Source organism: Cydia pomonella, unplaced genomic scaffold (assembly GCF_033807575.1).
Source record: "Cydia pomonella isolate Wapato2018A unplaced genomic scaffold, ilCydPomo1 PGA_scaffold_157, whole genome shotgun sequence".
NCBI lineage: Eukaryota > Metazoa > Arthropoda > Insecta > Lepidoptera > Tortricidae > Cydia > Cydia pomonella.
The window spans coordinates 18,070-36,837 of NW_026907800.1; the positions used below are offsets into that span (position 1 = coordinate 18,070).

Here is an 18,768-nt window from a genome sequence, read left to right on the forward strand (position 1 = left end):
GAAGAATCCATGTTTGATGGCCGCAATGTGCGATTTTGAATCATCATAGAGGGCTTATAATGTGTAGATAAAAATAGTAGAACAACACTTTTTCTACCCATTGGCTAGAGACACCACCAAATCAGATCACAAAAAAAATTATCTTTACAATAAAGCAGACAAAAGCCGCACTAACTAGAATTATTCTAATAATATTATAAAAGAAATTGAGTAAAATAACTACGAAATAACAATTATATACCAAATTTGCTTTGGTTACATTATTTAGGGCCTGTTTCACAATGTCCAAGTATTGGATAACTAATTAACTAATAAATTAACTGCCAGATAAAACTTCCTGCAAAACTTAGCACTTTATATACCTGTTAAGAGGATACGGGAGCTGAGATTTAAATATTAAATCTCAAAAAACGATGTGTAGTACTCGACTCTTTCCTCCTCCAAAACTTAACCAAATTCAACGATATTTTGATATCTATATGATTATGAAATTATCTGTGTCGGACTGTTTAGTTTTTTCGGCTAATTGATATCAGTTTTGAATACTATGCTTCTCTTTGCGGCCTAGTAAATTAGGCTATTTTTGCGAATATTTGAAATGCACTATCGCCTTAAGAAACAAAAAAAAAAAAATTATCTGTGAAAAAATATAAAAAAATAATATAATCTGTGCCTGGTGCCTGAGCCAGGCTGGGCTAGCGCTGGTCTTCCGTCGGGGCCATGACCGTGTACAGCACGAAGCGTGACACAATATTTACAATAAATACATATAAAAAAAATGACACAACATTAGACACACATACAAAATAGAAAAGTAAAGAAGTAACTTTACACAACGAATTTATAAAATATACATTAAAAGAATCGTAACGATAAATCATGATCAAATCATAAAAAAGAAATCGTAAAATGAATAATCAAACACGCAAGTGTTATACCTGTGCACTCTGAAAATCAGGTAAAATACATTAGATAAATATCTTTAAAGAGTAAGTAATAATCGAATAATAAGGTAGAATAACAATTTTTCGTACCCATTGGCCACCGCCGCCCTGAAAACCAAAAATCATTTAAGGCTTTAGCTGGTTTAAAACCCGATTTTTTGTTTCGCCAGATTTAGATCAAATTTGGTGGCTAGATAGTTTTCTATTCTGTACAATATAAGCATCATATAACAATACGAAAATCTTCGCCCAAGTTATGGAAATGTATGGTGTGGTGGTTAGGAGTGCCTGGCGTCCGTTGGCTCGTTGAGTGGACGACATTTGGAAGATTGCGGGTCACTTCTGGATGAGATTGGCCCAGGACCGGGATAAGTAGCGTACTCGAAGAGAGGCCTATGCTCAGCAGTAGGCGGTAAAAGGGTGATATGATGATGATGATGGTGTTTTTGTATCTCAACGAAAAATTGCATACATTATTGTTATGATTTTGTGATGTTATTCTGCCCAGATTGAGATACTCTTCAGAAGGGTTATATTTTATCTATATCTAACGAGTTTTTTTTTAAATAACAATTGTCAATAATCCGATCCCTGATCTGGTGTATGAGCGTAATAATGTTATTCATGTACATAGCGGTATCTCGCTCGCACGTTGGAGCGGTATGCGCATCCGCATCCAATGTGATCGGCGTAATTTGTGATATATATAATGAATAGGCAATCAAAAAAGCAATCATTGAAATATTTGATCATACCTGTCCACCTCCCTGGGAACCTCCCTGAAAAAAAAAGTACAATATTATAATACGAGTGTGCTCAGTTAGTCATTACACTAAAGCCGATATAGTGGGTGCGAGCTGCCGATGTGTGTAATGACCAATGCACACGTGTTTCATACGACGCTTTTCAACATACTTGCGAGGAAAAAAGAAAACTTATATATTCATCACATTTTAATTGGCAAAACAGTTAGTAAAAGAACAATTCAAAGACAAAGTTTTATAATTACAATGAAAAAAATACGCGGGTTCAATACTATATAGGATTATGAGGCTAAAAGCGGTTCAATTAACGGCCCGATATGAAGAATGATTAAGACACGTTTAAGATCTTGGAAAGATCTTTAAAGGTCGATAACTAAACGACATGTCAAAATTGACGTTTATTTCGATTCCGCTGTGATCCTAATAAGATCTATTTACGATATTTCTAACGTCAAAGTGGCATTGGTTGCCCGAATCGAGCTGTGTCTGTCAATATAATTGACAGCAGCCAGCGACATACAATCGATATCTAACTTATCGAAACCAGAACTTATCGTCGTTATCGTATCTCATTCTTCGAATCGGGCCAAGTTAAAGATTCGTCGTTACAAGCAAATGTGTTAAAAAAGATATTATATAAGCCCAATAAGTTGGTAAAACTTTCTTTAACTACAACTAATCTAAAATTTTAAGAAATTAAGTAAAAGGCGTAAGTAATAAAGTAAAACACCACTTTTTTGTACCCAATGGTTGGAGCCACCGCTTCCACCACCGCTGCCACCACCGCTGCCACCACCGCTTCCACCACCGCTGCCACCACCGCTGCCACCACCGCTGCCACCACCGCTGCCACCACCGCTGCCACCTCCGCCGCCGCCACCGCCCTTAAAACAAAAACAAATAAGATTTTATCTTATTTTTATCAATAAGGACTATACGGTGCTATGAATTGGAGAGATGCAGGATCATTCTCGGAAGTTTCTGTAAACTTTGCTTTGGCATAATGTATACAACGTGTTTCCATTTTCTGGACATTAACCGAGATCCCGAGTTCAGTTCCTTCTCAGGAATGTTCTAATATGGTAAATTATTTGATTAGATAAATATAAAAACACATTTTAAAAGTTAAATTAATTCAAATAAATCATCAATAAACAGGAGCACACTGTATTAGTCGTGACAATGACGTTAAGATTAAAGTGATACTTGTGACATGACGTGACATACTGTTTAATAACTGTGTATCATACAGGCTTTTCCGAAGTGTTAAATCGTAAATCATTAATTTCTCCGTTAATACTGTGGAGTTTGGAATGAGACAGTACATACGTTAGAAATACCCTAATCGACACCTCTGTCCATCTGTGTGATGAATAGGATGAATAGGAACCTCTGGAGGTTAGAGACACGTTGTATTTATCTTGGCACAAAGTCAGAAGGTCACGAGCTCTTCATTCTCTTAGCAACTTCAAACAAGTTTTGCCCATTAATACTCTAATGATGTGTATCCAAAGAACTTCTCGATAAATTGGATCGCCTTTTCAATAACTGCATAGGTAAATAAATAAAATGAATAAATAAAATATATTTGGGGACAATCTTACACAGATCGACCTAGCCTTGAACTAAGAAAAGGCGACGATATACATACGTATATAGATAAATACATACTTATATACATAGAAAACACCCATGACTCAGGAACAAATATCTGTGTTCATCACACAAATAAATGTCCTTACCGGGATTCGAACCCGGGACCATCAGCTTCATAGGCAGGGTCACTAGTACTCACTACCCACTAGGCCAGATCGGTGGTACGTTAAATTTTTTGCCTTCACAAATATGATCATGTCTCTGCACTCTGCTCTCACCTTGGCTGGCTTCCCATGATTGAGGATCGTCCCGTTCTAACTTAACAATTTGTTACGGGTTTTATCCAGGGACCGGTCCGGTATCCCCTTCGAGGGTTTTTGAAGGGGTATTTCGTAAGGCTGTAAGCAAAGCCTTACGAAATACCCCTTAAGCCGTTGCTAACTAAAACCCTTTCATTTGGATTTTTAAGCGCTTCATAATACGGGTAAGCTGATACCCGTTCCTATGCGCTAACCCCTTGAAGGGGTATCGATTATAAATTATAACGCTTATGCCATTTTCAACTTTCTCTTGGTATAAATAGAATCAAATATTGCTTATTTATATATAAAAGTAGGATTGGGTGTCTAGCGCGTTGACAGCACAGGCGTCATGATTTTTGAATTAGGAAGGGGATACCCTTTCATTTAGCGGTAACTCTGAAAGGAAAACCCCTTCCTAGAGCTAAGTCAAATGAACGGGTAAGCCATTCAAAGGGAAAGCCAATCGTTAGGGCTATTTGATGAACGGCTAAGCCATTTAAAGACTTTTTTCTGGGGAGGCGTGGACGGGTCCCTGGTTTTATCTGGTTTTGATACGACCTTGATGATCGTGTTGGTGATTGGCGCGTGAGTGAACTACTCTCATTTTATTTCGCATGCACCAATCGGCGTGAGCGATATTCAAGGTTGTATCAAAATAATATAAAAACAGTAGGTAATTAGTTGTTAAATCTGAATTGGGCCTATGGTCATAATTATTATGACAGTCCAATTTTTTTTTTCTGTACCTGTCCTCCACCGTTATTAATATTCTGTGAATGAAATTAAAAATGTATTACTTAATCTTAAAAACTTATTTTAATAAATAATACCATTAAAAAAACTACGGGGTTGTAACTTTATTAGAAAAAATAGGAAAAGAAAAACATCAAATTGGAAGGGCAAAAGTGCAATACGGGTTAACCTTCATAATAAAACAATAAATACTTAGACAAAGAGATATTATAAATATGAATAAACACTTATATACAAAGTAAACACCCATGACTCAGGAACAAATATCCGTTCATCACACGAATAAATGCCCTTACCAGGATTTGAACCCGGGACCATCGGCTTCATAGGCAGGGTACCCACTAGGCCTATCAGGTTTTGACTTTGCGTTACGTTGGTATATAATATAATTAGTTTTTCCGTTTAAATTTATTTATCAAATGAACATAAAATACCTTTTTTAATCAGAATATTCAGACAAAAATTGGCCTGATGAGTTCCCGAACCCTAATTTCGTTGGTTACACAATTCAAAATATAATAGTTAGGATTTTTTTAAAAGAAAAATACAAAAACACATTTCGGAAATATAAAAATGAAAGAACAATATTGTAGTCAAAAATCAAAGCTAAATACCCCTTCAATGATGTTTTGACTAATCTGAAAATAAAATAAAATAAATAAACTACCATTTTATATGGGTGGACAAAAGCTAACAAGTTATAGGTACGTATTATAATAGTCAAATACGATAGCTTTGTGGGGAAAAATAATATTCGTATCTACAATATTTCCTAGGATTTACCAGTGTTGCTAACAAATGCGTAAATTTGCCGTGACCATATCTTAGAAGATATTTCATGTGGTAACCATGATGTGATCGGTACCCCTAGTGTAAATTTATTCGATAGCGAAACGTGAAGTACGATTTTGTATAGGATTTCGAGTTTCCAAAACGTCCCGCTTATCGCGCTGTTTCTAAATCCCATACAAAATGAGACTTAACACAAACACGAACGTTACGTTACACTAGGGGTTCGGTTGATCACACAATGAAGAAGTCAAACCTAACGCGTGAGCTCGGTGTCGGTGAAAGCGGGTGCGAATCCGCTCGTCGAAAGCAACGTGGCGTGCTCTTGTGCCACGACTCATTTTAGGTCATCGCCCCAGCCAAGTAAGTCAGTAAGTAACTAACTTTTTTTAACTTAGTCAGTGGGGAAACCATCTACAAGCTCTTTCGTGTCTAACTCGTGCATTTGTATACATTTTTTCCACTTACTGAAGGTCGATAGAGAAGGGGCGAAGCTCTTCTTTTCTGACTGCGTTTATGCGACGTATGTATACAAATACGGGAGTTTTTGTGCTATGACGATTTTTTTTTTCATTTATTTAACCTGGGAGGTTTAACTATACGCTAAGCCACTCCCGTATATTCAAAATATTACATGTATCTAAGTAACATTTAACAATGAGGAAAAATAAATATTAAGCAGTTCCTTGGCATCATCAGACGATGGTGATGCCAAGGCACTGTTACACCATCCTAGTTACTACCATTGCCACTTGCCACTGACACGACCGCGCCTCTGAGCAGCGCTCCGGACACATTCCGTCAGTACGTGTACGACATCCTCAACCATATCAACCAATCTAGGCAATTAGATGAATCTGATTACTTCATGAGATATTTGAATTTATTAGAAGGTATGTGTCTAGTACGCAGTCGAAGCAGTGATGATCTTCGAAACGAAATTTAAGTATATCGTTCTTATTTATGTGACCGAGATTATTCAGACAAAAAAATCGCACTTGTGATTGAAGACCTAGTGGCTGAACCTAACATCATGGGAGAAAGTAAAGCCCACAGACTCCGTTGGTTAGGCCACCTTGAGAGAATGGACGAAGATCGGAACGTGAAAAGAGCGTACCTGGGTCGCCTAGCAGGAAGACGTCCTATCGGACGCCCTAGGTATCGCTGGAGCGACATGGTGGAGGCGGATCTGCGCGAGCTTCGAGTCGACAATTGGCGAGAGGTCGCACAGGACCGAGAAAAGTGGCGCTGTCTTGTGTCGGAGGCCAAGTCTCATTTTGGGTCGCTGAGCCAACGGAGTTAGTTAGTTTGTGAGTTCTCGACTTTTCGAACATTGATTTCGTCGACAAAACTTTAGTACCGAATTTAAGGAAATAATTATATTAGAGTTAAAATCAATTTTCAGTACCTGTCCATCGGCGTTTATATTAGTCTGAAGATAAAATGAAACAAAATAATGGTTATAAAATAATATTTAAGACACTCACTATATTGGGTTACACATTCTGATGCGCCACACACACACCTCAGATTGACCGTCGATGTACGGTGGGATTAGAAACAGCATTAAAAGTGTAAACCAAATAAAGCCATTTTTGAATAAGGGTAAATCAACTTTTTCTTGTCTTTATTTGCCATGGTTACGGTCGCCTGGGTCACTGATAATATATGCCCATGGTCGTAACCAAAAATGTACAAGAAGTTAATAAGTTTTTGGCAAAAATTTCATGCCAAGTCTCTATGTTAATTTTTATATCGCTGACTCTACTTTTCTTTCCTCAGGCAACTAAGGGTCAACACACATACCCACGATACGACCTCGTCTCACGTTGCGGGGGCGTGCAACGATACGGCGTTGTATCGCGGGGTCAACACACATACCCAGTGGGTATGTGTGTTGGCCCTAATACTCATCGAGAAAATTCTAAAATCCCCAAACACAATTAGGTTGCGTTGTTTTATCACAGAGTTCTCATTACTACCTCCTGTCTTCATTATCAGATTAGCTCGATGGTGCCACAATATTGCATTTACGTATGCAAATTTTCAGCTTCATCGGGACGTGACTCAAATTTAACTTGCAAGAATTGATTACAGACAGACAGGCAACGGGACAGGTGAAACTAAATAAAAGCTTGTAAAAATAAATAAATCTCAAATGTCGATTTAACAGGTTTACACTCTTAGCCGACGGCTTATGTGTCTTCGGAGAGATATGTACGCAATGACACACACAACTCTTAGATCATTTTTGACTTTGAAAAACGGTCTACATGACTGACGCGTATTGCTGACAGGTTTTTCCTTCTCCATAAGGATGCACCGCGTGTGCATCTTGGAATATTACTGACAATCTTCGAGCAACACCGGGAAGGGAGACGGCATTCATACTATTTCCCCTCTACCGAAGCATAGGTACAACTGTACCTATGGCGGTGCATGTTGTGACTCGTCCATACACAAAAGAAGATCCAGGTTTGCAACATTTGTCTCTGACGTTTGTCATTCTCTATGTATTTGTGTCGTCATTACAGATTGGATTTTGTATGTAGTGGGTGAGAAGTGCGACTGTGTGCACGTTTCCCCCCGCAAAAAATGGCAGAATGATTTGTTCGGTAAGATATCGCTTGGGTTCCTCCCTACCGACGTGTCGGGAGCCGGTGTTGCTCGAAGCCCACACAATAACTTCACTAAAATGTTCTATATTGTCAAACATCTTGCGCGGCACCACAATATTTGGCGCTGTCGAGTCACTCACTGCACCCGGGTATATCCTTAAACTATATCCAAAAGAAGTATGGTCAATGTCATCTCGCTTTGTGTGGTAGGGCACAGCACAGCGGATGTCATTCCAGATCTAGAGCAGAGCCCAACTGGGAAAGTACCTCCACCTTGCAGAAAACCGCAGTCAAATAACACTAGACGCTTCAATATTGTTGTGTTCCTGCCCGTGAGTAAGGTTGCCAGTGCTCAACGAGGGTGCGGAGTGTTAGGCTCGGCAACGCGCATGTAACACCTCTGGACGGAGATTGCTTACCATCAGGCGGGCCGTAATTATGATTGTTTGCCACACACGTAGTATATAAAAAAACCATACACGTGGGATAATTGTAGCTCTAATCTTACTTCTGTATTTCTCTAGTTCTTTGTCTGTAGGTATGTCCCTATAGAGTCAAAAACCATTTTTTCGTACCTGTTCACCATGTACGTTTATGCTGGTCTGATAAAAAAAAAATTGTCTTTAGGCATATAGTCGTACAATACGGGAGCTGAGATTTAAATATTATATCCGTCTCGCTAACGGAAGCGGCTCCTAAAACTAGTGCGATAAGGACAACGCCAGATTAGGCGAAAAATCCTGCGTTTAAATCTCAAAAAACGATGTTTCGTACTCGACTGTTTCCTTCTCCGAAACTTAATCATATGTAACGAAATTTTGAGATCTAAATGGTAATGAATAATATTTTATATAATATTACTTCAAGTCTAAAGCCCGTCACAGACGGAGCGATAATATACCAAAATACCTATATCTTATACAAGGCATTACCTGTTTAGGCTACTTAATTGATTTCAGTTTTGAATACCATGCACATGCACAAAGAATTGTGGCCTGGTAAATTAGGCAGTTTTTCTAATATTTGAAGTGCACTAGCGCCATAAGAAATAAAAACGAAACAGTTAAACACACATATTAATAATATGTGTTGAAAAAATCATTGATCTAGCTTCAAAAACCACGGAGGAAACAGTCGAGTACGTTTGTATGGAGAAATGACCACTCCTTTTGCCTTTAAAATGGTGCTTATCTATTAGACCCAGAAAAAACCCAAAGGCATGGCCATTAAAATAACATTTTTTTAATCGTTGGCTAAAAAACTTGACGTACCTGTCTATTGTCTGTGTCCTAAAAAAATATCAATTGAGTGAAAAACTCATCGAAGTTAAGAAAGCTTTTTTACAGTACATATGGTGCTACTTTCCCGTACGCGTGCGGGAATGAGCACTTTCCGTGCATATGTCAAAACTTTAAAGAGGCATATGTACTGTAAACCGTTGTACGATACACGTGCGAATACGTAATTCGCAACTCGTGTTGATTTAAAACAGCCATCGGTCGTGTTTTAATTTATCACCACTCGTTGTGAATTTCCTATTTTCTTATCGTAAATAACTATCCCATCAAAAACATTTTCATGTCAAATGTTGCCAAGACGAGACCATAAGGCTCGCACTGTCAAAAAGTTATCAGATCTCTTGTAGAGCCAAGCTTCTAACTTGACAAGCCCTAACTTCACAAACTCTACAGCTTAGTCAAAATATATGGCTAGGCTATTGGTTCACCCAGGGCCGGATTTAGGGGAGGGCAACCGGGGCTACAGCCCCGGGGCCTCCACAAAAGAGGGGCCCCCACAATAGAGACTTCGGAAAATTTACCATTTTCTTTGGTAAATAATTTGGAGCCAGGCAGCCCCCACTCCTTTATTGCCCGAGGCCTCCAGACCTCTAAATCCGGCATTGGCTTCACCCTGCGTATGAAGCCCATGGTCCGGGTTATTTGTGTGATGAGCACGGATATTTGTTTCTGAGTCATGGGTATATTCTATGTATTTAATTATGTATTTATGTATGCATATCGTCGCCTAGTACCCATAATAAAAGCTTTGCTTAGTTTGGGGCTAAGTCGATCTGTATAAAGATTGCCCCCAAATTCTAACATACAGTTAATAATAAAAAAAAATAGTTATTTTTATTTTAGCCCGCAACGGGTTGTTTTCATATACCTAAACTGTGTGGGTAATGATAATCATATGTTGTTTAAAAAAAAACTTACCCAATTTACACGGTCACCACTCCACTGAAAAAAAAGGAAATTGAGGAAACGTCTATTTTTTATTTTATTTGATATACTGAAAAGGGATACGGTCTATCTGTGGTGGGGAATGTAAACGCTCGAGGTAGATTTCTGATAATCTATAATAATATTTTTTCTTCAAACAGAAATATCATAAATTTCGAATATTCATTCTGATAGCAGCAAGCATTAATGGTAATCTAATACCTACTAGAACTCGTGAAATTAGGACAGTTATTTCAAAATAAAAAGTGTTATGATTTTGATACAACCTTGACGATCGTCTTGCTGATTGGACTCGCTTAATATCGCATGTATCAACCAGCAGGAGCGATCTTCAAGGTCGTATTAAAATTATATTAAAAATCGAAAGAGATGTCATATCAATATTGGCTCTGTGGGTTGTATACCTCAAGAACTCTCTGGTTCCATAATTTTTCAAAAAATCTGTACACACTAGTTACTCATATTTTGTGAAATAAGAATTGAGACGCCATTTACAACACACTTTTATATTATAACATTTAAACGCGTATACATGTTCATTCGTTAAAGAATATTGCAAAAATAAAAAGCTTGACAATCCGCCGCCGCTTATATAGGTCGCTGGGAACTCGTAACGCGCGATGTATGCAGAGCAGCGCCATCTACCATGAAATTGAGTAAACTTTCTTGCTTGCCGCAACAAAATCAAAAGAGTTTTTTGCTCGCTATGGGCTGTTTTCATGGAAGTACGGAAACTAAGTAATTAAACTAATTAATCATTTAGATTGTTAATTAAAAAAACATACCCATTTATTATCTTTATGGCCATTATGGCCGCCGGTACCATGCCACTGAAAATTATATACATTACTTATAATCTACATTATATATAGGACAGTGGCTCCCAAAGTTGACTGGGCTCCAACTCATCTAACAAAAACTGCCAAATTCGGAGCCCACCTCTTGGCCGTCTTAGTAATATACCACGTGAACGACCATACAAAAAGAGAAAACGCTTTTCCACTTCTAAATATTTTCCATTCTCCACGATTTTTTAGTATGTTATTGACACAATGAAAAACTAGGTCAATAGGTTTTCCTTTTTTTTTAATTTACAAAAAAAAAATTTTTTTTAAAGCGAAACATAGAATATATTATGTTGAAGCGATCGACATCAAAAACAAAGTGATTTGCTAAGATTTAGTTACTGGAAAACGTTTTATCCCGAAATAGAATTTCATAGAAAAAGTACCGTTATTTCACTAGGATCGCAAAGCTATTTTTCCCTCTTAAAAAGGGCGTATAAAATATTATTGATAATGATCAGATAGCCCGATCGGAATGTCGGCCGTCGGAATGTCTTATGTTTCAGGGCCCGTTCAATATTCGCTCGCGACCCACCAATGGGTCGTCTTATATATCGTTTTATTCGCTATACCTACTACTGTAGATCTCGTAAAATTTTAGCCACATGCTTATATATTGACTAGGTACTTTTATTTAGACCAGCCATACCTACTCAATTTACTGGTTATGTTAATAATGATTAAATTGATAACTTAATGTATATATTAAGTAATCCGTATTTTTTGATATTTAGATTTAGTTCTACAAAATTTTTAGACTAGTATTTTTATAGAATTTTGGTATTTAACGATAACGATTATTTAAGTTTGACATACATATAATCATTTTTTTTTAACAATAATAACTGCATCAATAAATTGGTCTGATATTTAGATTAAGATGTGGTTAAACTTGACAATTTAAAAGTGCTTGTTGCTAGGCCTACTTACCTATTTGAATAAATAAAATACTGACTTTGACTCAATTAGAATGAGGGCCACAACGACGGTTTTGCATTGTAGCCCCGGCGCGCATGATGAAATACATTATATGTTTTTTTTTTATAAAACTAAATGACACTTTTTATAAAAATATGTACTTATCCAAAAATGGTGTGTGCACGCACGGCAGTCCGCTCAGTGCTTAGCGGGCTGCGTTTGAAGAAGGGCATTAACTCACAGCGCTTTATTAAAGGTAGTTTTACTTATAATAGATAAAATAATATAAATAATTGTTGTTACTATCAAAAACACTTTTCTGTACCTTTTTATTGGTATGTGATTCTTTCTGAAAAAAAAAACAGTGTCATTAGTAGATGTAGCTGTAAAAGATTTTTGCTTACTATGGGAAATAGAACACTAATTAATATACAAAAAAAATCGTACCCATGAATTCTGGAATTTGAATAAAACTTTAAAGTAAGTAATTGAGAAAATTTTGCTCTTAACAGTCTATGGCACAAAAGGAATACGTTAAATTGTTTGTTTACCAAAAAACAAAGCCAGTTATGGTTATTATGCTAGGTTGGGCAGATCCTTATACAGGATGTTTATTTGGCTGTCTCACCTTGACATTTTCTATGGGAGGCTAAATTTATTTTCGCGATTTAGGGGTTGGTCCCATAGTAAAAGTGGCTCAATATGATCTATATATTTACCCCGTAAATTATTGCAGGTGACTTAATAAACATCCTGGAAAGACAGCCTTTATTTGTAATTATATATAATATTATTACAGTCAGAACAGTTTATATACCTCTTCCTTAGTGTGTTTTTGCTCCTGAAAAAAGAATTTTTTTGCTTACTACGGACTTTCCAATTCAATTTAAATTAAATTAAATTTTATTTATTTCGTCATCACAGGTAACAGATAGGTACATATAGATATAGGTAGTAACAGACAGGTCGGTAGGACAGTATATTCATATAGAATTATGTACATCAGCCTTTATGAGCCGTTGAGGCGTAAGAAATTTAAATTGCAATTATTTAAACAAAGATACTTAATATAATAAGTACCTTAATTTTAACATTATATAATTCAAACTTCAAATCATTCAAAAATACCATAATATAATAACATGTACAACACACCCTTAAATCTATTATTTATTTAAGTTGAGAAATCATTTAAATTATTACTTAAAGAAACATAGTTACCCATTTACTGGAGTCGTAATAGCCCTGAAAGTAGAACAAAGTTAGTGATACGCGTAATAATATTTTTTTGTACAAAAGGTCAGTGTCGCCATACCGGGTGTTTCCTGTAACACGAGAAAATAATTTAACCTTATATTGTACTCCTAAAACGATACTTATAACTTTTGATTAACAACTTTTTAAAAATATATTTTTTTTTGTATAATTTGATATTTAGAGACAGTATACATCTCTAATAAGGTATATATTATTTCATCGATTCCATATTTCTTACTGTTTGTAAAAATGGACATGTAAAACTGCCCCTGTGGCCTATTTGCTGAATAAATGTTTGATATTTGAAATCTTTAGATTTTATCTTTTTCATACAAATTTAATATTATTTTCAATGTACGCTGACATCAGTGTGTTTGACGTTGCTTGTGTGTTAAACGTAACAAAATTCGCAATACATTGTGTCTTAGAATTAAGTTCAATGTGTAATAAAAATCAAAACATAAGTTATTTTTAAAAGTTGCTGAACAAATATTGGTCAGTTTGAGGAGTACAGCCTACAGTTTAATTTATTGCTCCTGTTACAGAAAACACCCGGTATATACTCTGATTCAGCTGCACTTTTATTTCCGTACCTATTCATCTATTACTTGTAGCTGCTCTGTCGTAGTACAATAACTGATGACAGTGAAGACATAGCCAAGTATATTAATTTTGTTAAGAATAGAATAGAATAGAAACGCAAACGCAAACAGAAACAGCAGAAACGTTTAAGCAGAAACGTCTGCAATTGGAAGCGCTGGTTAGCGGTAAGAGCGTGCAACTTTCAATCCGGAGGTCGCGGGTTCAAACCCCGGCTCGTACCAATGAGTATTTCGGAACTTATGTACGAAATATCATTTGTTATATAACAGTCGCTTTTCGGTGAAGGAAAACATCGTGAGGAAACGGAACTAATCCCAACAAGGCCTAGTTTGCCCTCTGGGTTGGAAGGTATTGGCAGTCGCTTTTCGTAATAACTAGTGCCTACGTCAATTCTGGGGATTAGTTGTCAAGCGGACCCCAGGCTCCCATGAGCCGCGTTTGCGAATGATACCACAAAGCTTAGAAATAAATGAAAAGTAGAAAATTCACTGTCTCGGGCGAGACCCGAACTCGCGGTTCTGTATCGCTTATCTGCAAAATTTCGGTTTCGCCATACAAATGTTTCGGCCGATGGTTCGGTTTAGGCTATATATATTGCCGAACCTTTTGGCCGTACCATGGCTGTATTTTCGGCAGTTTCCGACCGAAGGTTCGGTTTGGGTTAAGACGAACAAAACCGAACCTTGATTACAATTTCAGCAAGAAGTCCGGTTTCGGTCAGTGAATACATTTAACAGAAATTTACTTTACGTACATGGCTACCGCCGCCACTGCCACCACCGCCGCCGCTATTGCCACCACCGCCACCGCCATTGCCGCCGCCGCCGCCGCCATTGCCGCCGCCGCCGCCGCCATTTCCGCCGCCGCCGCCGCCATTGCCGCCGCCGCCACCGCCATTGCCGCCGCCGCCGCCATTGCCGCCACCACCGTTGCCGCCGCTGCCACCGTTGCTGCCACCGCCGCCACCATTGCTGCCACCGCCACCGCCGTTGCTGCCACCGCCGCCGCCGTTGCTGCCACCGCCGCCGTTGCTGCCACCGCTGCCGCCGTTGCTGCCACCGCTGCCGCCGTTGCTGCCACCGCCGCCGCCGTTGCTGCCACCGCCGCCGCCGTTGCTGCCACCGCCGCCGCCGTTGCTGCCACCGCCGCCGCCGTTGCTGCCACCGCCGCCGCCGTTGCTGCCACCGCCGCCACCGTTGCTGCCACCGCCGCCGCCATTGCTGCCACCGCCGCCGCCATTGCTGCCACCGCCGCCGCCATTGCTGCCACCGCCGCCGCCATTGCTGCCACCGCCGCCACCACCGCTACCGCCGCCGCCGTATTCGTTACTATCCTAAAAATACGGAAACTAATTTATTCATCAATGCATTTTACACACATTCAATTTAGTAAAATAAAATTGCTGGACCTGGAGAGTCATTAGTCAACCTATGTAAGAAACTAAATGGTTAGTTTGATATAACAAGTAAGAAGATCTTCAAATAAGGAGTGTACAGATTTTTACCACGACAGTAATTTCCGACATTTAGGTTGAAATTTTTTGAAAAATACTTGAGATTTATGGTCGTATAATTCTTTTTTAGGGTTCCGTAGCCAAATGGCAAAAAACGGAACCCTTATAGATTCGTCATGTCCGTCTGTCTGTCCGATTCTGTCACCGCCACTTTTTTCCGAAACTATAAGAGCTATACTGTTCAAACTTGGTAAGTAGATGTATTCTATGAACCGCATTAGGATTTTAATACAAAAATAGAAAAAAAACAATAAATTTTGGGGGTTCCCCATACTTAGAACTGAAACTCAAAAAATCTTTTTTCATCAAACCCATACGTGTGGGGTATCTATGGATAGGTCTTAAAAATGATATTGAGGTTTCTAATATCATTTTTTTCTAAACTGAATAGTTTGCGCGAGAGGCACTTCCAAAGTGGTAAAATGTGTGTCCCCCCCCCCCCCCCCCGTAACTTCTAAAATAACAGAATGAAAAATCTAAAAAAGAATATATGATATACATTCCCATGCAAACTTCCACCGAAAATTGGTTTGAACGACATCTAGTAAGGAGTTTTTTTTTAATACGTTATAAAAATTAAAACATTTTTTTTTTTTGCATCAAACCCATACGTGTGGGGTATCTATGGATAGGTCTTCAAAAATGATATTTAGGTTTCTAATATAATTTTTTTCTAAACTGAATAGTTTGCGCGAGAGGCACTTAACTTCTAAGATAACAGAATGAAAAATCTAAAAAAAATGTATGATATACATTGTCATGCAAACTTCCACCGATAATTGGTTTGAACGAGATCTAGTAAGGAGTTTTTTTTAATACGTCATAAATGGTGCGGAACCCTTCATGGGCGAGTCCGACTCGCACTTGGCCGCTTTTTTTTCGATAATTTAATCATAAAAGGTGGAAATATTGTTAATAATTCGAAATACTTTAATTTTACGGTAATTTAGTCATCATTGTGTACTTTCTTCTATTTTTTCTGATTTTTATACGCCCGCCCGTCTGGGCTGACGAATCTATCGTGTAAGTATCCTTTATTTGTGGTCGTATAATAGGGCGCCAAATTATTTATATATATACGAGTATTTAAATATGCGTACCTCTCCACCGGATTCGTCATCATCCTGATTGAGAAAGCACATTTTATTTTTCAATATTTTTATACTTTTCTCAAGTATAAGGACTATAAAGTTAATTGAATCTTAAATCGTAATTAACCTGTTTATGTGCAATAAAGTGACATATATACATATATATAGTATATAGCGATTTTTTTTAATAAAAAAAAAATTAACGTACATGTATTCTGGATTGCTCCGAACTCCACTGAAAATTAAAATATGATTTAAACATTATTGCACAGTACAAGAAACAGCAAGCATATAAACCATGGACTAAACATTGACGTACATAGAGTCCGAGCAAATGGCGGAATAACCAACCACCTACGAGTATTCCAGTCCAGCTGGGATGGAAAAGGCTACAGCGAGCCTTGTAAACTAAATAATTGCTAAAATATCTGGCGCAGAAGGCAATGGGAAACCACTGAGGCTACATTTCCAAGAAAGTCACATGAGAGAATGGCGGGAGATCGTGAGAAGAGCTGTGTCCGCCTCTACTACCAATATGGACGCCTCAACGTAACGACGACCGCTCTGTCAAGGACGAAACGACAGAGAAGAAGAAGAGGGTTTTAAAGTTGGGTAAAATAAATAAGATTGTAAGACAATATGTTATTATAAATCTATACACCGTGTTTTTATAATTCCATTATTTTCAAAGGTGCATCCCTGGGCTTAAATTAAGTAACTTTCTCAAAGACACCGGTATTCTAATTAACTCCATTTCGGATTTGCTACTAAACGTAAGTATTATCTCGGACGATCGATGTTCCAAAAGACATTGATATATCACAGTTCTCAATTATTTGGTTGAGTTCAATGTAATGCCCGTGTTACAACAACGCTATATGCAACATTTATCTACTTTTTATAAATATAAAAATAATTAAAAAAATGTTTTTTTCTGAAAATTGACTACGCCATTTAGTTTCTTTAAACGTACTTATCGATATCCCGAAGCTAACGGAATTCAATAAAAACACGGTGTATATATAAATGCATGTGTCCGGACTGACTGAATGACTGACTGATTAACGCAGAGTCGAAACTACAAAAGGTTGCATTTATAAAGTGTACAAGAGATAAGAAGCGATTTTGAAAAATTCAACCCCTAATGGTGTTGAAAAGGGGTTGAACGTTTGTATGGCACTCACGTTTTTTTTAAGCTAGGAACTTGAAACTTCGCAATAAGCTCCCTTATTCATAAACGTCTACTAAAGTTGACAAGCCGCTATAATAATATAAAAATAATCGTTTGTCCCTTTCCATCATACCAATACGTTGGAAAGGGACAAACGATTATCAGCGGCTTGTTTACTTTAGTAGACGGTTATGAATAAGGGGGAAGATGTTTAATATAATACGAGAAATGTAATTTCAGCGTTTTTGAAAATTCATCCCCTAATAGAGTTAAAAAGGTTTGAAGTAGGTTAGGTCTTTGATGTTAGGTGAGTCAGTCTCAGTCAGAGAAAAATCCCAATTTTTAGATGATTGTATCTTAATAACCGGTTCAGCTATATTCATAAAATTTGGGGTCCTACTTAGCCTTAACGGTGTTAATAAATGAACCAAATTTCATATGTTTACGCTTAATAGATTTTGAGTTACGTAGGGGTCAAAACTGATTCCAAATGGTTCGTGTAATGTAACACACAGCCGCTGTGTCGTAAGTTCTCTTCTTTTGAACTTGGCTAGACACGTTGCCTCGTGTCTACGAGTAGATGCAATAATGATTAGGCATATGATTACTTAGAAACTTATAAAAAAATAGAAAATCTCCGTACCTGTTTATGTGCCTCGGAACTCCACTGAAAATTAAATCAATATATAATTCTATTTTATTTTAGTTTTCAGCAATAGCCACAACAAATCTTAAAAAGGGTATGAAAGAAAAAAATAAAACAAATTTTCCTTACTTCGTCATGATGGTTTTCATGCCACTGAAAATGATAAAAAAATATATATTTTAATAGTTTTTGGCATTACGTATTAATATGTTCTAAACCAAATCTTAAAAAACTTATAAAAATAGGTATTCTTACTTTTCTATGAGCATCTGAATGCCACTGAAAATTGAAAATAATTTATTTTATATTAGTTTTCGACAGAAGCTAGAAGCATTACTACACCAAATATTAAGACATTTATGAAAGAAATAAAATAAAAAGCATTCCTCGTTATTATACCAAGCCTATTTTTTTAAAGATAAAATAAAATAAATAAAAAATATCGTACACCATCATGAGTATTTTGGCTCCACTGAAAATAAAAAAATTCTATATTAACCTTTCGGCAGAAGCTTTACTACATTAAGTCTTCGAAAAATATGAAAGAAATTGAAGTAAATAAAAATGATATAAAAATTAAAACTCTTACATCATGATGATGATGCCTGTGCTTTTCGCCATCGTGCTGAAAATAAAATAACAATGTTTTTCTACTTGCCGACTGTATTGGTTTAATAAAGAATACGTCATACTTTTCACTATGGGACCCGTTTCA

At 37.3% G+C, this 18,768-nt stretch overlaps 1 protein-coding gene across 1 annotated transcript; it reads right to left on the bottom strand.

Annotated features, from left to right (window-relative positions):
* Positions 1–1,677: 1,677 nt before the first annotated feature.
* Positions 1,678–18,338, bottom strand: LOC133533346 (uncharacterized; the record flags this gene model as incomplete). Its single annotated transcript, XM_061872305.1, has 9 exons — positions 1,678–1,723; positions 2,452–2,592; positions 13,088–13,097; positions 14,533–14,965; positions 16,246–16,269; positions 16,445–16,471; positions 18,051–18,074; positions 18,183–18,206; positions 18,309–18,338. Coding segments are annotated over 9 exons (759 nt in total), but the record flags the coding sequence as incomplete, so codon positions are not given.
* Between the last annotated feature and the right edge of the window lie 430 nt (positions 18,339–18,768).